General features: G+C 35.4%; 1 protein-coding gene across 1 annotated transcript in view; it reads right to left on the reverse strand.

Annotated features, from left to right (window-relative positions):
* Window positions 1-7,778: 7,778 nt before the first annotated feature.
* Window positions 7,779-27,904, reverse strand: part of DNAI4 (dynein axonemal intermediate chain 4) — a 96,035-nt gene continuing 75,909 nt past the window's right edge. Inside the window, 6 exon segments of the mRNA XM_039473958.2 lie at window positions 7,779-9,458; window positions 16,335-16,491; window positions 18,578-18,804; window positions 19,574-19,672; window positions 27,058-27,179; window positions 27,462-27,619. Of these exon segments, the coding sequence (XP_039329892.1) occupies window positions 9,408-9,458; window positions 16,335-16,491; window positions 18,578-18,804; window positions 19,574-19,672; window positions 27,058-27,179; window positions 27,462-27,619 (814 nt within the window). The 3' untranslated portion in view covers window positions 7,779-9,407.

Raw genomic sequence — 27,904 nt, forward strand, 5'->3', positions numbered from 1 at the left:
GGATTTCAACATAGAAGACATGATATGTAATTGTCCACTCTGAGTTTTAATTTCTCCATCTATGAGGAGATAATAATCTGTGTTTTATAATGTTATTGTGAAGTGGAATGAGTTAACACAAGTACAGCACCTAACATAGTATATAATTCAATAAATAATAAATTAACAATGTCATGAACAAGGGATCAGAAAATGTTATTTTTAGTTGGGAATAGCTACTATGGATGACTTCCTGTATAACTGTTCTCAAAACCATCCATTCATCTGCACTGCTATAGTATTTTTTTCTTTCCTCCCTTCCTTCCTCCTTTCCTTGCCTTCCTCTTACCTTTCATCCTTCCACAAACAAGTTCTAATAAAGAAGGGTCTTACGGTACTGTTTCTTAAAGTGTTTTCTTTTAAACATGAGTCTTTGCCAATGGTCTTTGAATTTTTTTTTTTAAAAGAATCCCCTGATGGCAGTCTCTTTCTTTGAGATTAATAATGCCTGCTAATAAAGTAAAGCCCAGAGAAGACTTATAGTTAGGAAATTTCCTGAACTTTGTTTAATTCAATGTTTCCACAACTTATTTGATCTTGGAAATGCCTGCATTATGAAATTGATTAACATCTGGGATTGCTATAAATTTCTAGAGTAGATATATTTCTAGTTCTCCTCTGTCCTAGCACATGATAGGGTTGTATTTGTCTGCTCTTCAAAATCAGGAAAGGCAATGTGACATATTTTGGCAAATAAAGTGTGAGTGGATGTAAAATATATCACGTCTACCTAAAGCTTTAGGATTGATGTATGATCCTCCAGTTCTCCCTCTCCTCGGCTGTGGTTACCAACAACACTCCTGATGTGGGAAGCTACTCACTGAGTCAGAACAATATAAAGCAGAACTACCTACTGACCTGTAAGGAATATGTGGTATGAGTGAAAACGAAACCTTTATCATTTGAAGCCATTGAGATTTGGAGATTGTTGGTTATAATAACATAACCTGGCTTATCCTGAGTAGTGCAATTATCTTACAGTTATTTACATGTTACGGATGCAGAGAATGTTCATAATGATTCAAGTTTTTAGATCAAAGCAAAATAAGATATGTGGCCTTAATTGGAATTAATTACCACATTTTCAGTATGATCGATTATATGAAGACCTGCTCTTAATATGTACCAAAAACCCAAATTAACAACCAAACAATGAATTCAGTAAACAAATCATTCACTTTATACCATTTGTCAAGGAACTATGACCACAGTATACTTAATAGATGGTGTTTGGAGTAGGTTGTCATGAGTTGTATATACCGTTTGTGGCATTAGATTTTGGAAATCAAATATCAGGTCTTCCATTTAATATCTATGTGTCCTTAATACTTAAGATTGTAGGCCAGGTGCGGTGGCTCATGCCTGTAATTCCAGCACTTTGGGAGGCTGAGGCGGGAGGATCATGAAGTCAAGAGATCAAGACCATCCTGGCCAACATGGTGAAACCCTGTCTCTACTAAAAACACAAAACTAAGCTGGGCGTGGTGGCACGAGCCTGTAGTCCCAGCTACTTGGGAGGCTGAGACAGGAGAATTGCTTGAACCCGGGAGGCAGAGGTTGCAGTGAGCCGAGATCATGCCGCTGCATCACTCCTGCCTGGCGCCTGGTGATGGAGCAAGGCTCTGTCTCAAAAAAAAAAAAAAAAAGATTTTAAGACATACTTAAAATCTCTGAATCTCAGTTTCTTCATTTGTATCATGGTGATAATAATGCAAATTTCATTAGGATAATTGTAAGGATTAAATGATGCAAAGAGTGCTGATCACAGTCTCTAGCACAAGGAAACTTTCAATAGACTGATCATTGATGGTAATTGTGAGAATTCCACCAAATAGAACCTTGATGTTAGAATGTTAAGAGTTTTAGGACTGCTACTCTAGTTTCTAGCTAAGAGACTTTAAGGATGTATCTAACCTGTAATTTGATTTTCTAATTTGTTACATTGGAAAATATCACAGGATCAATTGAGATAATGTTAATTATAGCTCTGATAAATTATAAAGCATAGCACATATAATTATTTGATGAAATTATTATGGTATCACTATATATAAATTCATTAGCAAACACTAATTTATTTTTGTTATTTTCTGACACATATAGTACCTGCTCATCATTGGCTAATACTTATTTTTAATGCTTCTAGGTAGAGGTTTCATTATGATGCAACTGTTTGTCCAGTTTTTCCTGCAAGTCATTCACAGCCCCTCATTTTCTCTCACACTCCATTGACGAAACCTTTTCCATGCACAAACATCCACTAAATCACCAAGTCTCTTTGATTCTACCTTCTAAATTTCTCTGTGATCCACCCACTGCTCTCTATGCCCTCTACCATGACCTCAACTTTCACTGGCACTGCTGCAATGGCCTCTCAGCTGACCCTGTCATCAATCCATTTACCACACTGCTGCCAGAATAATCTTTCTGAAACTCATGATTATCACACCCATCTCTAAAACCCTCCAACAGTTTCCCTGATGAAAATGATCAAATTTCTTTAACATGGCCTGCAAGACATTTCATGATTTTGCTTCTCTCTACTTGTTCAGGTTTTAGATACCCTCAAACTCTAAGTGGTCCAGTTATATCAAACACCTTACAGATACTGAAGTTCCATATTCCCTTTTTCTCCATCTGAAACTCCTTTCCCTTCATTTTTAAAATCTGGTTAACTTCAACTAGAATGAAGAATATGTGTGGAAGGGATACTGAAATAGCATTTATCTGGAAAACTTTTTGCATGATTTTGTAAACTTTCTTACCACTCATTACAGTAATTTTTTAAATGCTCTATCAGTAAGGACTAAAATAAACAACTAACATATAACTTAATAGCAATAATAATAATAATAATAACCTGAATAAAAAATAGGCAAAGGACCCGAATAGATATGTTTTCAAAGAAAACATACAATAGCCAACAGGTATACGAAAAGCCAAACATCAGTAATCATCAGAAAAATGCAAATCAATACCAAACTATTAGCTCACATCTATTAGGATGGCTATTATCAAAAAAAGAAGAGACTAATGTTGGTAAGGATGCAGAGGAAAGGGAACCTTTGCATACTGTTGATAGAAATATGAACTGGCACAGCTAATATGAACATAGTATAGAGGGTCCTCAAAAATTTAAAAATAGAACTACTATGCAATCCAATAATTCTACTTAAGAGTATGTACCCAAAAGAAATAAAATCAGTATGTTGAAGAGATATACCTGCAATCCCATGTTCATTAAAACATTATTCACAATAGCCAAGATGTGGAATCAACTTAAATGTCCACTGATGGATGAATGGATAAAGAAAATGTGATACACGCAGACACAGATAAATATTATTCAGCCATAAGTAAAGGAGGAAATTCTACCATTTGTGACAACATGGATGAATCTGGAGGACATTGTGCTAAGTTAAAGAAATTAGGCACAGAAAGACAAATACCTGTATGAACTCACATATGTGGAATCTTAAAAAAAAAAAGTAAAATTTATAAAAGTGTACAGTAAAACAGTGGTTGCAAGGAGCTGGAGGATGGTGGAAATGGGGAGATGGTTAAAGGAAGAAAACTCACTTATGAAATGAATAGGTTCTAGTATGCAGCATGATAACTATAGTTAATACTGTATTGTTTACTTGAGACTTACCAACAGAGTAGATTTTAAGTGTTCTCACCACACACATACATACACATACATGCACAAAATGGTAACTAAGTGTGATAATGGATGTGTTAACTAATTTGATTGTGGTAATTATTTCACTAGGTGCAACTGGAATTTATACAATTTTTATTTGTCAATTAATTATATCTTAATAAAGCTGGGAGAAAACCCAAAGCAAATACACTTAAAAGAAGCAACTGAAAATGCTTTTTAAAACATATCTCAAAAACAGTAATTTATATTTAAAGCTTTATTTTGTATGAACAGAGCAGCAGCTTTCATATGTTTTTGTTATCATTTTAAGCTTTTGGAAATAAAGACTCAATAAATAAATAAAATATGCATAATAATTGAAAAAATCAATACAATTATTTTCAGTGAGTTCTGATTTAAAACCCCCAGAATAGTTGGGCACAGTGGCTTATTCCTGTAATCCCAGCACTTTGGGAGGCTGAGGTGGGCAGATCACGAGGTCAAGAGATCAAGACCATCCTGGCCAACATGGTGAAACTCCATCTCTACTAAAAATACAAAAATTAGCTGGGCATGCAGCTGTGGTCCCAGCTACTTGGGAGGCTGAGGCAGGAGAATCGCTTGAACCCAGGAGGCGGAGGTTTCAGTGAGCTGAGATCACACCACTGCACTCCAGCCTGGCGACAGAGTGAGACTCCGTCTCAAAAAAACAAAAAAAACAAAAAAACAAAAAAAACTCAGAACATCCTGGAATCCTCTGTTCTCCTAGTATAATGGCACCATGTCTTTTAATAGTTGACTTATTCAAGGAAAATACAGACATGGTGAAAGTACATTTTTCATTACTTGTTCTGGATGCTGCATAAATGTCTCACTCATTTAGAAAATGCAGTGTTCATTTTTATAAGATCCATAACAATGTTTTATATGTTCCACCTTAAGGGATACATTATGCTTCTATTTAATCCAGGAATTCGTTTCATGTAAACTGTCAGCCTTTTAGTTTTATCACCAAATGTGTATGTCAACCTAAAGAAATGAAGACTAATAGCCTAGTAAATGTTCTATGGATTTGAGGGTGGATTTGACATTGCACAAAATCCTTAACAAACAAGAAAAAAAAAGCCTAAATATTGTGTGAAGGAAAAATGAGGTCATCAGCATAGTCCACAGGAGGAGTGGAGCCTTGGCAAAGACTCAGTCAACCACAAAGGGCAAAGAGGTTTGTGGACAAGGACATGTGGAGGTGGCTCTGGGATCATCAGAACGAGAGCTGCCATTTTGGAGTGCCTACCATGTCCCAGGCATTTTGCTAGGTGCTTGACATCAGAGACAAATTGTTCCCCAAATGGGTGGCAGGAACACAGTCTTATAAAGTAGCAGCAATACTCACTCTTTAAAAGAAAGGGATCATAGATTAGTTTTTGTCTTGAAGGGAAATACTGATTTTATATTGCTATAGAACCAAAGACAGCTATGTCTATGTTAACCAACTTTCCAGGCTGATTTTATGTTTTATATGTTTTCTGCACTTAAAATGTTTTATTTTCCTTCTGTGATGGTCAAGACATTTTGTTATGATTTTTAGAAAATTCCATTTAAATGTTATGCCATCTTGTAATAAAGGGCAAGCATGAAACCATCATTTCCCCATTAATTTGATATTCCTTTATTTAATAAATACTTGTTGCATTACTACTCTGTGAGGCACTGTTCTAGGTGTTATAAATATAGTGCAGTCAGCTAAACAGATAGACCCTACCCTCAAGGAACTTATAGTCTAGGAGAGAGCCAGACACTAAGCAAATGATTATGCAAATAAACCCTTAGCACAGCAGGTATGAATCTTCATTTAGAAACTCAGTTATCCAAGAAATATATTTTCAATAATTCTTTTCAATTTCTGACCCCAAGTTTCCACACTACCCCGCTGGCAGAAACAACAACACCCAAACAAGTTACTGTCAGTCCAACTTGGGTTCGGTTTCCTTCCCCTTCCCTGGACATAATTACAGCATCTTACTCTGTGTGTGCCAAGGCCCTTCTATCATCAAAGAATTGGTGTCTCCTCAGTTGTCTGGCTTCGTCAGTTCTAGTGGTTCTTTGCTGCTGCTGTTGCATATCACTCATGGTATGAAGAATGGCTTTCAGAGTTCCTGTGGTCCTTCACAGATCTTACTACTTCCTAGACAATGCTTTTTAGAAGCAGGACATGGATCTCCTCTGTTCCAAGGATCTCTTTTTCTCATTCCCCCACCCTTTTCATCCCTGAGGAAACTTCACATTTCTCTTTATGTTTGAGATATTGGTCTGTGTCTCAAATACCTTTTCTAAGTCTTATGCTTTTATAGAACAAAAATGGATGTATTTGATTTATTGTCATTTTACATGTCTCCTTCAACTTATAAACGGAGCTACTAATTGGAGAAGGGAAAGGCAATGAAGAAAAATAAGCATTAAAAAATATATCTCTTATCCCTCAACGATAATTTCTGAAATAATGCTATAAGGGAAATCCGTGGTGACTTGAGAACAGTTAATAAAAGAACCAAATTTAATTGGATTGGGTGGTAAGTCCTATGAGAGGTTGCTGAGAGAGGGGTCTTCTGAGGAGAGGAGATGGGAACTGGGATCTGAAAGCTGTGTAAAGAGTTAATATTTTGAAGGAGAGTGGGGAGTGTGTTCTCAACAGAAGGAATACACATGGCAAGGCCTCATGGCAGGAGAACACTGAAGAAAAAAAAAACAAATCTATGAGCATGATCATTTATGGATAAAATCTTTTTTTTTTTTTTTTTTTTTTGAGACGGAGTTTCGCTCTTGTTACCCAGGCTGGAGTGCAATGGCGCGATCTCGGCTCACCGCAACCTCCGCCTCCCAGGTTCAGGCAATTCTCCTGTCTCAGCCTCCTGAGTAGTTGGGATTACAGGCATGCGCCACCATGCCCAGCTAATTTTTTGTATTTTTAGTAGAGACGGGGTTTCACCATGTTGATCAGGATGGTCTCGATCTTTTGACCTCGTGATCCACCCGCCTCGGCCTCCCAAAGTGCTGGGATTACAGGCTTGAGCCACCGCGCCCGGCCTGGATAAAATCTTAATTGTAGAATATACACACTTGCATTTTATGAAACCTCGACAAACTACGTAAGGCATCAACCATTTATTAGGCCATAATGGGAAGTGTGTAAGAACTAGTCAAAGCTTTGGACTTGAGTTCAAGCCTGACTAGTTATAAGCTGTAGGGTCGTCTATGGCGTATTGTATCACCTCTTCAAGCCTTAATTATATCATCTGGAAAAGAGAGATTATGATAATATTACAACTACATGCCCTGTCAGTCTCATAGGATTGCTGAGATGATATATTGGGAAAACGGATGTGAAAGTGTTTTGTGAACTGTAAAGAATTTTCCTGCAAGATCTGCACATGTACCTCAGAACTTAAAGTAAAATAAAATGTAAAGAAAGAAAAAAATGGGATACCTGTTAAGAAAGGTTAATAGTATATTAAGAGGGAAAAAGAAATCTGTCTTCAAAATAGTAATGTATAATGTGATCCCACTAGGTAAAAACAGAGAAAAAAAAAACTAGAAAGATATATCAAAATGTTAATTATGAATATCTCTGGTAGAATTAATTAAATACCTTTAATATAAAAAAGAATTTTCATGTGCATAAATATTAGTATGTTAATAACTAGATTTATTCACAGTAAAATTCAATATTTTCTTTTAGAGAGACTCCTACTGAGATAAAATGACAAATACTAAGTAATCTACTTTCTCATTTATATTCACATGTAATGACAGAGGTGAACCAAGTGAACATAATTATATAGCAGTGAATACAATCTTCCTTTTCTACTTCAACTGGAAGAGCAGCTAACAAATTACTATCAGACAACAATAATGTAAGTTCTATATGAGAGATGCCTGGTAGAAAATGACCAAATGGAGTAATGAATACCTACCCAAAACAGGAGCCTAAAGTTAGCACAGTCACCACTCTCTCCTTAGATCCCTAACCAGCACACTAGGGGTGTGTGTGTGTGTGTGTGTGTGTGTGTGTGTGTGTTTAAGGATAACATAAGATGGCTAATAGCAGGGCAGATTTCTTACTCAATTCTTAAAAATATATGGTAAACAGAGTCTACTAGTAAAGATTCAAAGCCAGTATATAAAGCAAGCAAAATTCCTTCTGAAGTTCCCCGGAGAAAAGCTCTTAGACCAAAAATTTGATGTTAATCTGTAAGTATGAGAAAATCACTTAAGGCTGCAGAAGCAGGAGTGAGAAGGTTCAGGGGTGAGTAGGTTCAGTGCTTTAGGATCAGTTGCCCAGGATCCAAAAAGAATAGCTTTATTTTTTATGCAGGCTTGAAGAACACTGGGGGAAATATGCGAATAATCTGTAAAGATCAAAAAAGTACACAATAAAAAGGAATACAGTTTTTTCAATGAAATCAGTTTATTTTCTTACACAAGGTGTTATGGAAAGTCCAATCTTTCAGAAAGACAGAAACAAAGATAATCACAATCACATACCAATGGAAAATTTATAATCCTTATAATCTGACCTAGGCTCTAAATTCATGTAAAATTTGCCTTGCTTTTGTTTAAAGGATGGCTCCAAACAGAGATTATGAAGCAATGGATACTTGTAAAAGCTAGTTCCCACTGTTGCATTGATTCCAGTCTTGACTTTATATATATATATAAAGTCAAGACTGGAATATATATATATATATATATATATATATATATATATATATTCCCCAGAGTTTAGTGAATTTCATGCCATAACCTCTTTCTTCTCACTTACAATGCTTTATAGAACAGCCCATAATGTCCTATGGCCTAAATTAAACCCAGGATTTGTTAAAACAAACTGCATAGAATACCCTGTTAGTAATGAATATTTGGAGGAGTCACTACTCCCTATCTTCACTCCAATTTCCACAAGCTTGCTCTAGAAATCTTCATAAAATAATGTCCTGATGTGGTCTATAGATCAGAGACTTTATATTTTCTATCTGGGTCCACTGAAGTCTGGTCTTAAAATCCAGAGCAGATTCTGGGCAAGCAGAGGAGAGTGCCTCATGTGTTCTAGATTAATTGTTCTCAGTGAATTGGGAATGTGATAACTGCTAGCCAAACTAAGATTCTGATATTTACTGTCATATATTTTGCTTGCCAAATAGTCTAACAAAGTTCTATACCTTCAGCTTTCAGATCTAAGAGGATAAAATGTCAGGTATAAGAATCAATTATTATCATACTACAAACTCTGTAATTATAAACTCTGAAAAACATAGCTTGGAAAGTAGATACTTTAAAAGTCAATAGAATTGTGTCTTATAAAGATTTTAGTTTAAGTGAGTCTAATAATTTCCAAGTTTTGCTTCTACAGGTATAATAATTTCTAATCCATTTAGACATTGTATAAGAATGCACATGTACTCATATGTACTTAGAATATCATCAAGAAGTAGAGTAGGATTATCTTTAGAAAAATTAAGAAAATTCCACTGAAACTCTTAAGAATAACTCTTAGATCGCAAATATCTCTGAAATAACAGTTCATTAAATTAAAATTAAGTGGAAGTTATATATAAAATATTGTTTGCCAAAGCAAAAACTGGTGTACAGCATATAATACAGAATACTGGATGTTAAACAATTTCTTTTTTAAAGAAACAACCACAAGAAAGATATTAGAAATGATGAATTATGCTGGTTGGTTTGACTTGTGTCCAAGCAAAGTGTCTATTATATCTTCCTGAAAAAACAGAAAGTCACACAATTACAATGCAATAAAATGTAAATTAAAGGTAAAGTAGCCTTTAAAATGCCATTTAAAATTTATAAGTTAGTGATACACATATAAAGGGTATCCAATAAGATTGTAAAAGGAAAACAAACAAAGGTAAGTTTAAACAGTAATGATTGTTCCCTAGTATAAACCTACTCTTTCCTAGGAGAGACTCTTTTAATGAAATCTCATAAATAATTTTATAAAGATTCTGTAAGAAGAAAATTCTGACAGTTCCTATTTAGCCTTAATGTTTAAGCCTAAACTTTCTCCTTTATAAAATACCTGTTAAGCTTACTGATATCTTAAGTTCTTTTCTGATCTATTAATGCTTAGAGAGTAGAACTTCTCAATTTCCATGTGGATTTTGTTACTTTTCATGTAGTGGTACTGATATTTGTACTAGAATGGATAAAACGATCATATATGAGAGGATGAAAATCAAAGATGGGAGGTGGGTTTTTAAGCAAGACAGTATAGTGAAAAGACAGGAACTGGAAGCTGAAGAGATTCTCTATCACATAGTAAATATACTCTTGATAAAATCATTGGACTCTTCAGATAACGTAACATAAGTCAGTTCCTACTTTTTAGCCTATACTATGCTATCTTTGGCACTTCCCCATCATTCACGCCCTGCACACCAAATCAGTTGCCGAGTCCGTCAGTTCTAACCTTAATATGTTTCTCAAACTCATCTCTTTCTATTCAGTTTCTCACTTGGGCAAATGTAAGAGGTCACTACAATAACTTGTTCAACGTTGTATCCTTAGTACCTAAAACAGACCCTGTCACATAGTAAATACTCAGTAAATATTAATACTTGTTGAATAAATAAATCAATGGTCTATTTTTTTCCGCCTTCAGTGTCTACCAGCATTAATTTCTTACATATATTACAGATTCATGTTTCTAAAACTCTTTTGTAAAATTTCAGTTATCTTTTTATTTTTCCTTCAATTTGGAGAAAATGTAAACAGCAATAGCACAGAGAAAAACATGGCAAACATTTGTATAATGAACCATAATAGTATAAATAGTATCCAGGAGTAGTTCTCTAGAGGCTGCCTGCAGAAAACGAGTTGCTTCTGTAATTCTCCATTGAAACTGACTTCTCCCAAGTGCTTACATCATAATTCTCTGCAGCTCAAGACTCAGACCACCAGCAAGCCTCATCATGCCAGTAGAAGAGCTGGTGCTTCCCCAGTCATGAATGTTAATGCAGTGGTAAATCCTGCCAACAGTTAGCTATATCATTAAGTTACAGCAAGCCTTGGATCCCAGTCTCCTGTTCATGCCAGACATCAGCCTGGTGTTACCCCTAACCATGAACCCTAACCTGGGAGGACAGGGCTGGAGCCAACCTTTGACCATATCCTACCACAATAGTATTCTGGTCCTTGCCCTCATCAGGAAGGGGCCAGAGTTTCAGAAATCATGTCAGTTAAAACCTCCAGAGGCCCAGGAATGGTGGCTCACACCTGAAAAACCAGAGCTTTGGAAGGAAGATAGGAGGATTGCTGGAGGCCAGGGGTTTTTGATAAGCCTGGGCAACATTAACAATTAAATGTCTGTACAAAAAAATTAAAATTTAAAAGTTAAAAAAATTAAAGTAGCAATTAGAAAAAGTGATACTAACTGGAATCCTGAAAGACACTGATAAAAGTAACGTTTCCTTTGTATACCTCCTAATACTGTTCTTCCCTTTCCCTCATGTCCCAGGGGCAGCCTTTATCATAAATTTGGTGTACAGCTTTCCTACAGAATGAAATCATAAGGTTTACAAAACTTTGATTCACTCTTGGTTAAAATTAATGAAAAAATTATGGGTCATAATGTTACTTGACAAGATATCTTGATAGAAACAATTGTTTTGACATTAGTTACTTTGGAACTTCAAAATATTATTATGACTATAATTCTCTATAAGCTAAGAAAGAAAAGGTATGTCATTAACAATTGGTTATCAGTAACAAAAACCCGATTAACAGTTTTTTGTTGTGGTTTAATCTCCCAAAAATATAAGCCTTTCAAATATAGTCACCAAAAATATGAAAAACATATTTGTATACAAAAATTATATTTATTTACTAATATATGGAATTGATTTGTTAAGAAAAATATGCTTACCAGCCTTGAAATCACACACACACACACACACACACACACACACACACACAGACACACACACACACACACACACACACACACATACACACACACACACGGGTTTGCCAAAAATGTTCAGACTCTCTAAGCTTAGCTTTCTGCTTGTAGAGCATACTGCTCAAATTAAAAGATGGCATAACCAATTCAAATCCAAACACAAACATGAAGCATTTTTCTTCTATATTCCAGTCTATATTTTATACTCTTTTATACTTTTACCAACTACAGATTTATCTAACAATGTGTTTATTTTTGTGCTTACATAATATTGCATATAACATATTGTACTTGCCTTCTTGAAATTTGCTTTTATCACTCAACACTGTGTTTTATAATTTATTCAAAATTTGTCATACTAACACATTAAAATATAGGCCATTTAAATATCTGTATTGTAGTTACACATGTGAAAATGTCTTATTTTATCTATCCAGTCTTCTACTGATAACCATTTGGGTTGTTTTCAATTTGTCAGTATACAAACAAGGCTGCTATAAACACTGTTTCCTCATTAGCATGTTTTTCACATCATTACCCATGAGTTAAACAAAGCCCTAAAGATGTTTAGAATCTGGGCTAGGCCTGGTGGCTCAGGCCTGTAATCCCAGCACTTGAGGAGGGCTGTGTGGTCACATCACTTGAGTCCAGGAGTTTGAGATGAGTCTGGATAACACAGTAAAACCCTGTTTCCACAAAAAATACAAAAATTAGCTGGACATGGTAGTGTGCACCTGTAGTCCCAGCTACTTGGGAAGCTGGAGTGGGACAAGTGCTTGATCCCAGGAGTTTGAGGCTGCAGTGAGCCGAGATCACACCACTGCACTCCAGCCTGGGCAACAGAGTGAGACCCTTTCTCAAAAAAAAAAAAAAAATGTATAGATTCTAATCTAATCAGATGGTATTTGAACATCTACAAGAGTTGCAATCCTACTGAATAGGAAAACTGTAATAATTTAGAATTTAATGACACAGCAAATCAATGAATGGAAGTCAATCAAGTGATTCAGCAACATGGACAGCGTGGCAGACTTCCCATGAGAAGATGGAGGCTTAGGTAATGTGTAACTAGACTTTAAGAGACATGGGCTGTGAGACAACTGCATTGGAGCACTGACAAATCAACAGTAAAACAGGGCCCAGACTGGCAGCTACGGTAGTTAGATAAATCCCCTTAAATGTCCAAAGTGTCAGACCTCATTCCCTGGAAAAAATCTTAAGTCAAGATGCATCTCAGCTAGTTGAGAAAATAATCTTCAAAACTACTTATAATGGCATTCTTTTTTACCTTGAGAAGAATAAACATTGTGTATAGAAATGATGCAGCAAATCAAACTGATAACTTCAGTATTTTCTGCATTAAGGAATTTACATATTTTTAATATTTTAAAATTCATATGAGAAGTTGTCATATTGAAATGTCTAACAGAAACATTTGCTTCTTATATAAATGTGCAATTTGGGTAATTGATTTAGACTTGCAATCATGGACTGAAGTCTTACTAATTTGTAAACAGTATTAGAACATTTAGGAAAATATAGTATTCATCACATTTAAAATTTTTAATTTATGAAATTAATAAGAATTCCTTAAGTAACTGAGACTTGTTTGTTAAGAAAACTGAAGTACTTAAAGGTCCAATATATTAAATTAAATTTATAAATGAGATTTAAAATATTAAAGAAAATGTAAGTAAGTTGCAAAAGCTCACTTAGCATGTATTAAAATCTGCTAGACTTAGAAACATAATAATAAAATATATAATCTAAATGTAAGAACTTAAGATGAACTGTTCATTTTTTATAAATCTGATATCATTTGAATATAAATTTTTAAAATCAAAGTAGGCTGAGTAATCTTTTGGACATACAAAGGCTACCTTAGGGAACATTAGAAATAAGAAATATATTGGCTTGGTGCAGTGGCTCACACCTCTAATCCCAGCACTTTGGGAAGCCAAGGTGGGCGGATTACCTGAGGTCAGGAGTTCAAGATCAGCCTGGCCAACATGGCCAAACCCCATCCCTACTAAAAGTACAAAAATTAGCCAGGCATAGTGGTGGGTGCCTGGAATCCACTACTCAGGTGGGAGCCTGTAATCCACTACTCAGGAGGCTGAGGCAGGAGAATTGCTTGAACCCGGGAGGCGGAGGTTGCAGTGAGCCAAGATTGCACCACTGCACTCCAGACTGGGCAACAAGAGCAAGACTCCGTCTCAAAAAAAAAAAAAAAAAAGAGAGAGAGAGAAATAAGAAATAAATTTTTTAAAACACCTCACATTGATACTTCCTTATACATGTCTTCTATTGTACATGTATACTCCTATTGTACCATAGAGATTCTCTATGGTATTTGAATTTTCTGTTTTATTGAATTGCTCTCCAAAGAGGCTATTTTAATTTCTATTACCAGTATGTATATTATATTACTCTTATCACTCTTATATTGGCCCCTTTGCCACTTTTCTCTCAAGCAACTTCTTTACCAGTCAAAAAAGTCAACTTACCAGTTCCTTAAGATGACATGAACCTTTCCAATTCCCTAACTTTGCTCAAGCTTTTCCCTTGGTCAGGAATAACAATTCCAATTTTTCTTTATCTTCGAGGAAATATCCTAAACCTCCAAGCACAGCTGAAATTTAATCTCCTTTGTAAAAAACCTTCCCTAAAGCATTATCTTATTTTCCTTTTCCTCTTCCCTGTTCACCTTCCAAAAGTCAATTATTCTCCTGCACTGTGATTCTATAGAAGTTCATTATTCTGTTCTTTCTGACTTGATTACTAGTTTCTTGAATATCTATTGTCTTTTTCTTAGAAACCATGTCTTTTGTTTGGGTGTTTGTTCATTCAGATAGTCATTCAGCATTCACTAATGCCCATTATGTGCTAGTACTGCACTAGACACTTACATATATGCTTCAAAGTGGCTCAAACTAGTAAGAAAAATAAGCATGCAAAATATTGTAACTTATATTGACAGATTATTGTAGCACTTGATAGGTTTTATATATATCTTCTCATGAATAATGCTATAATCAATTAAGTCACATTTATGAATATTTCTACAGGCTAGTCTCAGAAGTGAAATTACTAGTTAAAAAGAATCAGTATTCCCTAAACACTTTTTTTTTCTTTGAGTCAGAGGTTCACTCTTGCCCAGACTGCAGTGCAGTGGTGCCATCTCAACTCACTGTAACCTCCGTCTCCCAGGTTCAAGCAATCCTTGTGCCTCAGCCTCCTGAGCAGCTGGGATTACAGGCACCTGCCACCACACCCAGCTAATTTTTGTATTTTTAGTAGAGACAGAGTTTCACCATGCTGGCCAGGCTGGTCTTGAACTCCTGACCAGTGATCCACCAGCCTCAGCCTCCCAAAGTGCTTAGATTATAGGCAAGAGCCATCACGCCTGGCCTTCTCTAAACATATCTAAGTCTTTTTTTTTTTTGAGACGGAGTTTCGCTCTTGTTACCCAGGCTGGAGTGCAATGGCGCGATCTCGGCTCACCACAACCTCCGCCTCCTGGGTTCTGGCAATTCTCCTGCCTCAGCCTCCTGAGTAGCTGGGATTACAGACACGCGCCACCATGCCCAGCTAATGTTTTGTATTTTTAGTAGAGACGGGGTTTCACCATGTTGACCAGGATGGTCTCGATCTCTTGACCTCGTGATCCACCCGCCTCGGCCTCCCAAAGTGCTGGGATTACAGGCTTGAGCCACTGTACCCGGCCATATCTAAGTCTTGATTCACATTGTCAAATTGCTTCCAAAGAAGTTATACTGATTTCTTTTCCAACCACCAGTATGAGAGGATTTATCGAATGTTTGCCAGTACAGAGTGGTCTTGTTAAAAATTTATTTTTAAATCGACCTTGTAAATCTGATATGTGAGACTGCTATTTTAATTTAATAATATTTTATCTTTTAAGCTATTAGTGAGGTTGGATTTTAAAACATATCTCCTAGTCATTTTGTGTGAATGACCTATTCCTGATCATTGCCCATTTTTTTATTGAAGTCTTGGTATTTTTTATATTGATTTATGTATATTTTTTAAAATTTTGACATGCTGATCATATTTGTTCTAATATTTACCAGAGTATTGTTTACAATAACAATTTAAACATAAGAAACCAAAAAAAATAAAAATTTTAAATTGGAAATAGAAAACATTTTAAAAATAGTGGACAATGAGTTGCTTGTCGAAGTTTGACACAAAACTTGGGTATTTAAAGATCGGAGTAAGGGAACAGGATAATACTAAACCAGCAGAAATAAATGCCCATTTCAGGAAACATTGGAAAATATCTAAAACTACAATTATTTTATGTAACAGTCTTTTAATATAGGCAGTAAACTTACTTGGCTATCTTTAAGAATTATTAAGTCCCAATTACATACTAGGCACAATTTTAAGTTCTCCCATATAATATTTATAATTAATTATTATGCTCACCAATGTTATTATTCTCATTATTATCTCTTACAGATAAAGAAGATAAGGCTGGAAAAAAAAATAACCCTAGGAGATACCATTTCTAGAAGTTAGTAATTCTTGGAATTTATGTTCTTTCATTATATTACACTTAAGACACTTAAGGAATGTAAATCCTTTGCAAGCTACAAAATTACAACTAAATAGACTAATAAAATGACACAATTTTTTTACTCTGAGTCTTACCTGGCCAGAATCCAAAGCAGTAGGCATATTTCTCAATTCGTACACAGAAACCTGCCCATCACTGTCTCCTACCAGAAGGCAATCTGTTTGTTTGGCAAAGAGAATGGTTGTGAACTTGATTCCAGGGTTAGCGACATTCACAATCAGAGGGTCCAAACTGTAATGAAATATTTTATTTGTAAATTCAATTGCTATATTAATATGGTTTTTTAAATAGACAAAGAAAAATTTGAGATTTTTAAAATGAAATGTAACAAAACCGTAAGCCTATTTAAGTGTTTCCAAACTCAAAATAACTGCTTCTCGCTCCTTACTCATTCAAAACCTTCATTTCTTCAATGAACTAATTTCAACCAGGTAAATTAAAGTACTTCACAAGTAAGATGTGAACTCATAAAGTTAAACTTTGTGATGGCTAATTTTGTGTGTCCACCTGGCTAGGCTGTGGTACCCAACTGTCTGGTCAACGTCAGTATTATAAAGGTATTTGTTTTCAGATATGATTGACATTTAATTCACTATAATTTTAAGAAAGCCGATTATCCTCCATAATGTGGGTAGGCTTCATCCAATTAGTTGAAGGCCTTAAAAGAAAAGCCTGGGATCCACCGAAGTGGAATAGAATTCTACCTGCAGAATGCCTTTTGACTCAAGACTGCAATATGACTCCTGCTGGAAATTCCAGCCTACCAGCCTACCCTGCAGATTTCAGACTTGCTAGGACCCACTATCACGTGAGCCAACTCCTTAAAATAAATCTCTCTCTCAAGAGATAGAGATAAAGACAGAAATAGAAACAGAGACAATGACAGGTATAAGTAGCATACATCTTATTGGTTCTGTTTCTCTGGAGATACCTAACACAACTTAGTAAATAATAGCTGCCTTTTAACAGAATAATTTTTTATTCAAATGAGCCTCTGGAATATGAAAGTACATTTTGAACAAGTTTTCTCCTAGTCTTCGTCATCTGTCCTCAAAAGAAGTAGCAACTTTGTATACTTCTTTTACAAATACGTTGTCCTGAGAATTACAGTTTTTCCAGAAAAATTAAAATCAGAGGTGGGATTATTTAAGCAGCCACTTTATACATTAGTCACTTCATACTTGTAATCCTTGACTTTTGGTTCATACTGTTTCATAGAAAAGACCAGGACAAAATTTTAAAGTTACTGAATTATTAATTCCTAGCCAAAAAAAAAAAAAAAAAAAAAAAAAGAATAAACCCATTGAATTTGACACCATTTCTTTTAAATAAGCATTTATTTTCTTACTGTTCTTGCTAAAAACTAGCATAAAGATATGTCATATTTTCCAATTAACCTTTTTATTCCAACATTGTACTAAGTTTTCATATTAGGAAGAATTAATGAATTTAGACAATCTTCTAATAATTTTGGTGTAATATCTTAAATCAAAAATTTTAATTAAGTTCATACCACTTTGAATGTTTTGAAACAGGTAAGAGTATGAGTAAATGTTGTAAAAATAATTATTTTGTCCCTGTTTTCTACTGCAGAAAATTTTTAGTTAAAAATGTAAAAATGCCTCTGTATGTTTCTCTAAACAAGGCAATTAATAAGAACTCAAGATAGTTATTATGTCCTATATTGTCCATAAAAGTTTGAGGAGATGAGTAAGGTAAACTTACTTTCTTCGTTTCTCTCTCTCTCTCTCTCTCTCGCTCTCTCTCTCTCTTTCTCGCTTTCTCTCTCTCTTGCTCTCTTCCTTTTTTGAGACAGAGTCTACTGTGTTGTCCAGGTTAAAGTACACTGGTGCAATCTCAGCTCACTGGAATCTCTGTTTCTTGGGTTCAAGTGATTCTCCTGTCTTAGGCTCCCGAGTAGCTGGGACTACAGGTGGTGCACAGCACCATGCCTGGCTAGGTTTCTGTATTTTGGTAGAGACAGGTTTTTGACATGTTGGCCAAGCTGGTCTTGAACTCCTAACCTCAAGTGATCCACCCACCTCAGCTTCCCAAAGTGCTGGGATTATACATCTGAGCCACTGCGCCCAGCCAAGGTAAACTGCTTTCATTAAAATATTTTTTAAATCACATACGGTATAAATAACTAACATTAATAGAGCATCCTGGCATTATCTTTATTCACAAAGGACTCTCATAAACTATTACCTCTCTTAAAGTAACTACAGTACCCTCTAACTAATGCCAAAACTACCAGGTATCATTTAGTTTGAACTGTTTCTACTATAAGTGTACCCAAGAGAATACTAACACTTACGTGCTGATATGAAGGTCCCAAATCTCCACCCTGTTCTCATTTGCAGCTGCAAATATGTAGGATGATTTTGGAGACCAGGCAACATCGTAAACAACAGAAGTAGTTGGATAAAAACTCAAAAATGGCTTGGCATTCTCCTGTTGCCATATAATAATACCCCAATCTGCAGAACAGCTTAAAAATACATCATGACAAAATGGGTTCCATGTCACTTTATACACTGGACCCTATAAATAAATTAAAAAATACAAAGGTAAATAATATTTAACATCTTTTATTTTAAACTTGACCAGCAAATTTAAAATGCTAAGATTTCTAGATTTTCACATTATACATTATTGTGTGGGCATTATTTTAGCTAAGAAAAAATCATAAATTAAATCTTCCCTAAATTATTACATTTAGAAACATAAAAATATAGCTCCTATAATATTCACTTAATTTAAAACGTATTTTACCTACTTTGAAAAGATAAAGAGTATTAAGGAAAAAAAAAGAAATGAGGAAGAAAATGAAGAAAATGTGGCTGGAACATCATGAAAAGGTATGCACCCAGTTGCAGTGGTGTGTGCCTGTAGTCCCTGCTACTTTAGAGGCTAAAGTGGGAAGATTGCTTGAGCCCAGAAGTTCAAGGTCAGCCTGGGTAACAGTGAGACCCATATCTTAAAAAACAAAAAAACAAACCAAAAGATACAGAGACTAGGTATGGGTGAAAGAAAATTTTACTTTAGGATCAGCATGTTATCATAAGCAAAGTCTTTTAGAAACAAAACTTGTGACTTCCAGAAGTTTCAAGAAGAAATCAAGGATATCTAGAAGTCAATAAAATGCCCTATATATTATTGGTGATTTCCATAGAATAAAGTGCTTAATTCAGGATGGTATTTTTAACTGTGAAGTTGTAAATATATTGCATATTACAAGTACTGTGTATAATGGTACTATTTTTTTCAGAAATACAAAATAAAGTTTCCAATCCCCTATAATTAAACTAACCTTATGTCCTCTGTAGGTATCTAGGTATTGTTCATTATATGAACAAGAACATTTGTGAATATGACCTTCTTCAGTGCCAGCCAAATAGATATTTGTGTCCTACAACACAAAACATTGAAATGCATTGGCTTGTGATACTTTTAAGTGTAATAAATAGAAGATTAGATAATTCTGGATCTATTAAAATCAATTCAAGAACTCAAACTAAACACACTATCTTGAATATGCCAGTCTGTGTGGTCTTTTTCTTTTGTCATGATTTTATAATAATCAGACTACCTGAAAGATTACTATGCAAAAGAAAACATAAATTGGTCCTTTGCTGGAATCGGAGTAGCATTTAATATCTTGTTTAGAAATTACATAGAAAAACACTGGCTTAAAATAAATAAGAAACTTTCTAACATTTAGAGCTACCTGACAATGGAACTAGCAGTCCAGGGAAAGAGTAAGTGCTCTTTCATTACAACTAGTCAAAGACAAGACAGATATGCACTTTTAAATTACATCATATGAAAAAAGAAAATAAGTAAACTATATGATAATTTCTCCCAAAGTGGTATTACCAATACACATTCTCTAGTATATAAAAGTTATCTGACTCACATTCTCTTCAACAGTTGGTTACATCAGAAATCTTAAATGTTGCCATTCTATTAGATGTAAAATTATATCACGTTTTTAATTCCTATTTATGTGAATATTAATAAGGTTGAGCACTCTATATTCATTGGTCACTTATGTTTCCTCTTATGTTTGTGTCTTGATCATTTTAGTAGTAATATGTCTTGTTATTTTTCATTTGTATAAGTTCTTTATATATTCTAGATTCTATTGCTTTGTCTATAACATATGTTATGAATATCTTCTACCAGTGTATGGCTTACCTTTTTATTTTCTTTTTACAGTCTTTGATAAACATAAATTCTCATTTTCTGTTACATTTAGCATCTTTTGTGCTTTAAGAAATCTTTCCCTACCTTAAGGTCCTTGGAGATATTTCCTACATTTTCTTCTGAAAGTTTTCGTGTATGATAGGATAGAAATCTCATTCCTTTTTTAATATGGATACTTATTATTCTCATACCAGTTGTAAGTGGTAATTTATCACTAGCTATCTTCAAGGTCACTGTAAAAGTTGGGTTTCCCAGCAAATAAACTCTGAGATTTTATGCCAGAAGTATTAGGGAGTGCTCTCAGTGAGAAATCCTATGTGGGAAACAGGAATGGACAGGTATTTCAGTTGAACAGTGAAGCAGTTGCAATCAAGGAGTTAGCCCAAACTATAAGAAGCTCTGGAGAGAAGATGGCTCTTCAGAGTCCTGTCTCAAGGAAGCCAGACATTTTATATATGTCCCCTTCAAGCAAGATGTTAGACTCAAAAACAACCATACGAATAACCAAACTAAATGTAAATGATCTCAGCATCACTATTAAAAGGCAGTGATTTTAAGATTGTATAAAAGGGCAAGACCCAATTGCATGCTACCTACAAAAAAATTTAAGTATAAAGAGATAAATAGGTTAAAGGAAAAAGCATGAAAAATGATAAACCAGAATAACACCAGTTAAAAGATAGCTGGAGTGGCTATACTAATATTATACTAAGTAGATTTCAGAGTAAAAAAATCACAAGTTATAAATAGGGCCATTACACAGTGATAAAGGAATTAATTGATGAAGAGGACATAACAATGCTAAACATATATATGTACCTAATAAGAAAGCATCAAGATACACAAAGCAAAACTAATAGAATTACAAGGAAAAACAGACAAATCTACAACTATGGTTGGAGACTTTAATACCTCTTTCTCAATAATTGAAAGAAGTAGGAAGAAAATCAGCAAAGAGAAGTAATCTCGAACAACATTATCAACCAACTTAACCTGAATGACATTTACAGAATACACTACCTAACAAAAGCATAATACACACTTTTCTCAAGTATACAGGGAACAATAGAGACCACATTGCCATAGCAAAACTACATCACTATAAAAATAAAAATAAAGCCAGAGCAATCAGGCAAGAAAAAGAAATAAAGGGTATTCAAATAGGAAAGGAGGAAGTCTAATTGTCTCTATTTGCAGATGATTGTATATCTAGAAGACCCCATGGTCTCAGCCCAAAATCTCCTGAAACTGATAAGCAACTTCAGCAAAGTCTCAGGATACAAAATCAACGTGCAAAAATCACAAGCATTCCTAAACACCAATAACAGACTTAAAGAGAGCCAAATCAAGAACGAACTGCCATTCACAATTGCTACAAAGAGAATAAAATACCTAGGAATACAACTAACAAGGAGCATAAAGGATCTCTCAAGGAGAAATACAAACCACTGCTCAACGAAATAAGAGAAGACACAAACAGAAGGAGAAACATTCCATGTTCATGGTTAGGAAGAATCAATATCGTGAAAATGGCCATACTGCCCAAAGTAATTTACAGATTCAATGCTTTCCCATCAAGCTACCAATGACCTTCTTCACAGAACTGGAAAAAAAAACACCTTAAACTTCATATGGAACCAAAAGAGAGCCCGCATAGCCAAGTCAATTCTAAGCAAAAAGAACAAAGCGGGAGGCATCACGCTACTGGACTTCAAACTATATTACAAGGCTACAGTAATCAAAACAGCATAGTACTGGTACCAAAACAGAGCTATAGACCAACGGAACAGAACAGAGGCCTCGGAGGCAACACAAAATATCTACAACCATCCGATCTTTGACAAACCTGAAAAAAAAAACAAGCAATGGGGAAAGGATTCCCTGTTTAATAAATGGTGTTGGGAAAACTGGCTAGCCACATGCAGAAAGCAGAAACTGGACCCCTTCCTGACATCTTACACTAAAATTAACTCCAGATGGATTAAAGACTTAAACCTAAGACCTAACACCATAAAAACCCTAGAAGAAAATCTAGGCAAAACCATTCAGGACATAGGCGTAGGCAAGGACTTCATGAACAAAACACCAAAAGCATTGGCAACAAAAGCCAAAATAGACAAATGGGACCTAATCAAACGCCACAGCTTCTGCACGGCAAAATAAACAGTCATTAGAATGAATCAACAACCAACAGAATGGGGAAAAAATTTTGCAGTTTACCCATCTGACAAAGGGCTGATATCCAGAATTTACAAAGAACTAAAACAGATTTACAAGAAAAAAACAAACAAGCCCATTCAAAAGTGGGCAAAGGATATGAACAGACACTTTACAAAAGAAGACATACATGAGGCCAACAAACATATCAAAAAATGCTCATCATCACTGGTCATTAGAGAAATACAAATCAAAACTACATTGAGATACCATCTCACGCCAGTTAGAATGGTGATCATTAAAAAATCTGGAGACAACAGATGCTGGAGAGGATGTGGAGAAATAGGAACACTTTTACACTATTGGTGGTAGCGTAAATTAGTTCTGCCATTGTGGAAGACAGTGTGGTGATTCCTCAAGGACCTAGAAATAGAAATTCCATTTGACCTAGCAATCCCATTACTGGGTATATATCCAAAGGATTATAAATTGTTCTACTATAAGGACACATGCACACAAATGTTCATTGCAGCACAGTTTACAATAGCAAAGACCTGGAACCAACCCAAACGTCCATCGATGATAGACTGGACAGGGAAAATGTGGCACATATATGCCATGGAATATTATGCAGCCATAAAAAAAAAGATGAGTTCATGTCTTTGTAGGGACATGGATGAACCTGGAAACCATCATTCTCAACAAACTGATACAAGAGCAGAAAATCAAACACTGCATGTTCTCACTCATAGGTGGGTGTTGAACAATGAGAACACATGGACACAGGGAGGGGAGCACTACACACTGGGGTCTGTTGTGGGGATATAGGGGAGGGACAGCGGGGGTGCGGAGTTGGGGAGAGATAGCATAGGGAGAAATGCCAGATATAGGTGAAGGGGAGGAAAGCAGCAAATCACACTGCCACGTGTGTACCTATGCAACAATCTTGCATGTTCTTTAAATGTACCCCAAAACCTAAAATGCAATAAAAAAATAAATAAAAATAAGATAAAATAAAAATAAAAATAAATTAGGCCAGGCACAGTGGCTCATGCCTGTGATCCCAGCATTTTGGGAGGCTAAGATGGGAGGATCACTTGAGGTCAGGAGTTCAAGACCAGCCTGGCTAACATAGTGAAGCCCCATCCCTACTAAAAAAAAAAAATACAAAAAATTAGCTGGGCATGGTGGTGCACACCCATAATCACAGCTACTTAGGAGACTGAGGTGGGAGAATCACTTGAACCCAGGAAGCAGAGGTTGCAGTTAACCAAGATCACTCCATTGTATGCCAGCCTGTACTACAAAGTGAGACTCTGTCTCAAAAAATAAAATAAAATGGAAATGAAATAAAATAAAATAAAAAATTGGCCAGCAATGGTGGTGTGTGCCTGTAATCCTTGCTGTTTAGGAGGCAGATATGAAGGGATAGCTCAAGCCTAGGAGTTCAAAATTACAGTGAGCTATAATCATACCACTGTACTCCAGCCTTTGTGACAGAGTGGGACCCTGTCTCAAAAAAAAAAAAAAAGAATTAGAGGTGAGATTACTATATATTCCATAGTTATTAAAGATAAGGAAATATGTCAATAAATTCCATATCGATAAAACAGACAAATTCCTTAATAAACACAAATTACCAAAGCTCACTCAAGAAAAACTAAATAACCATAATAACCCTATATATATTAAAATTTCAATTAGTAGTTAAAAATTTTAAATCTCTCACAAAGAAAACTCCAGGCCCAGAAGGTTAATTCTAGTAAGTATATAATGAAGAATTCATACAAATTTTATGAAAATTCCTTCTAAAACTAAATCTATGTGGACATGATTACCCAGATAATAAAGTCGAAGACATGACAAGAATATAGATCAATCTCTCTCATAACCAAAAAGATTCAAAAATTCTAAACAAATTTTCAGCATATCCAATTTATTAGTATATTAAAAGGGTAATAAAACACAATCAAATAAAATTTATTACGGTTGGGCGTGGTGGCTCACGCCTGTAATCCCAGCACTGTGAGAGCCTGAGGTGGGTGGATCACAAGGTCAAGAGATCGAGACCATCCTGGCCAACATGGTGAAACCCCATCTCTACTAAAAATACAAAAATTAGCTGGGCATGGTGGTGTGCACCTGTAGTCCCAGCTACTCAGGGGGCTGAGGCAGGAGAATTGCTCGAACCCAGGAGGTGGAGGTTGCAGTGAGCCGAGATCGTGCCACTGCACTCCAGCCTGGCACCTGGTGACAGAGCAAGACTCTGTATCAAAAAAAAAAAAAAGTTTATTCCATGGATAAACATTCAAAAATAATCTAATTCACCATATTAACAAACTTTAAAAAGAAAAACCGTATGATCATCTTTCAGATACGGATAAGCGTTTAACAGAATCCAACATCCATTCCAATTAAGAACCACCCAACAAACTAGAGATGTAATGGAACTTCCTCAACCTGATTAATTGCATCTACAGAAAACCTTCATCTGACACCATATCTAATAGTAAAATACTAAAGGCTTTTCCTCTAAAATCAGGAACAGTATAAGAATGTATACTTTCATCATCTCTACCATCCCTGTACTGGAGGTTGTAACCAGTGCAATCATTCAAGAAAGAGAAATAAAAGGGAACCAGGTTTGAAAGAAAGTAAAACTGTTTTTATTTACAGAGCACATGATCATCTTGAATTCCTTATGCCAAGGACACTTCAGGGCACTAGACTAGGTTTTTTCAACCTAGCATTATTGACATTTGGGGCCAGATAATTCCGTGTTGGGAACTGTTGTGCACTAGGAGGGTGATGGCTGCCTGTACATTGAAAGATATTCAGCAACATCTCTGGTGTCTTCCCAGAGACACCAGTAGCACTTCCCCACCCTGACCTCAATTCCTGACAACTGCAATGCCACAATTATCTCCAATCATTACCAAATGTTCCTTAATGGGAAAATTATCCCCTCCATGCCCACATTGAGAACTACTGTTCTGGAGTCAAAGTTAAGGTGAATTACGTGAATTTGAGAATGAAGGAAGTTAGAAGATGGCTATAGCAATAAAGGTAAAAAATAAAAAAGGCCTGAACTACTTTAGCAATAGCAGGCTTCGACTGGAAGGGATGGGACAATAAAATTTAAGTAGCATTTGGATGATAGGGTAGAATAGAGGAGCTCAAGATCTGGTTTGCATAATGAGGTAGATGATGGTGTCACCAAAGAGATGATCATATTACATGTAACAGAAAACATGGAATCCATGTTCTTAAAAGCCTATCATGGTGGCTGAATTTTCTGATTCCAAAGTATCTCCAGATTGACAGAGAGTACAAGGATGGTTACCAGAGGCTGGGAAAAATAAATACGGGTAGGAGGGTGGTGAGGGGGTGGTGAGGACAGTTAATGGGTACAAAGAAATAGAATGAATGAACACGATCTAGTATTTGATAGCACAACGGGGTGACTATAGTCAATAATAATTTAACTGCACACTTTAAAATAACTAAAAGAATATTATTGCATTGTTTGTAACACAAAAGATAAATGCTTGAAGGGACAGATACCCCATATTCCATGATGTGATTCTTACTCACTGCATGTCTGTATCAAAACATCACATGTATCCCATAATATACTTACACTGTACTCACAAAAATTAAAAATTAAAAACAAAGTATCTTCAGATTAAAAAAATTAGAAAAAGGAGGACTTCATTAACTGCACTCTGATTTGATTCTTAGTAAACATAAAATTTAAGTGGCCTTCCTAATCCCCAAATCTTGGGAGTCACCACGTGAATTAAAATGTAGAAGACTATAGAGTGGATTAGGTTTCTGTAAGTATGACAGAGCAGCAGAGTGGCCAAGCAGGGCAAGGGGAGGCACTCAAGTTAAGCACAAAGTTGTAAAGAAAATCTTTCCATAGTTCCTCAGAAATATACAGCTTTCATCTATCAGTGTGCAAAACCAGATAAAGATTATAGTATAGCCAACTGGAATGTACTGTTCTACCTTAGGTTAGCAGCTACAACTGTGTTTATTTTTTCACTTACAAAGCACATTATTTTTTAAAAGGCTTTATTGGAGTATAAGTCACATATCATATAATTCACACATGTACGGTATATAATCCAATAGTTTCTAGTTTGTTCACAGAGTTGTGAGACCATCACCACAATCAATTTTAGAACATTTTCATCACCCTCCCAAAAACTCGATAATTATTAGTACTCGTTCCGCATTTTTCCTCCTTACCTATTCTCTTCCCTGCATCCCCTAGCCCAGGCGATAACTTATCTACCTTCTGTCTCTAATAGATTATGCACAGTATTCATTAACGGGCTAATATTTGGTCTTGTTTTATATTTTAATACACTTCAATTTTTGGAAATTGCTATATGCAGTGGCAAATAATAGAGTGAAATAATTTACCTTGGGATGAAAAGCAAAACACATTCCAGGAGCCTGTCGAGATATCAAAGCTTCATCTTTCTTTTCCTTTTCCCCTCCTTTTTTGTTACTGGCAACAGTAGTTCTCTTTAATCGCATCAAATCTGTATTTAAAGAAAAACATGTATAACTTGTGATTTACTACATGAAAGAGCACCACAAATATCTTGTGTGTTTCTCCTGCAAATAATATTAGTTCTGCCAACGTTTGCATGTAATTAGGCTGAAATTAGCACACAACAGAACTAGCTACTTAGAAAAACAATGACCAAGCCCAATTTTTTTCTTATCGGCCAAACCATAATTTGTCACCTTTCACACATGGCCAACTAGAAATTTTTAATTCAGTGGGTAACAAGAGAAAGATAACTTGATATTCCTTTTACCATAACAGTCTAGTCCTTTTCGTATAACCCATTTGGAGATTCTTCCATCTGCTGATATAGAAACTAGGATTTCTCTTTTGTCATCTCCTGTTGTTCCTCGATCTTGTTCTATCCACTGTAGTTGCCATACAGGTCCCAAATGCTTTTGAGGTGATTCACTAAAACAGGGAAAAAAATACTAAATATATAATCATTATAATAATTCCTTAAATGCAAATCAAAACCACACTGAGATATCATCTCATACCAGTTACAATGGCGATCATTAAAAAATCTGGAGACAACAGATGCTGGAGAGGATGTGGAGAAATAGGAACACTCCTACACAGTTGGTGGGAGCGTAAATTAGTTCAACCATTGTGGAAGACAGTGTGGCGATTTCTCAAGGATCTAGAAACAGAAATTCCATTTGACCCAGCAATCCCATTACTGGGTATATACCC

The sequence above is a fragment of the Saimiri boliviensis genome, chromosome 11 (genome assembly GCF_048565385.1).
Source record: "Saimiri boliviensis isolate mSaiBol1 chromosome 11, mSaiBol1.pri, whole genome shotgun sequence".
In the NCBI taxonomy this organism is placed as follows: domain Eukaryota; kingdom Metazoa; phylum Chordata; class Mammalia; order Primates; family Cebidae; genus Saimiri; species Saimiri boliviensis.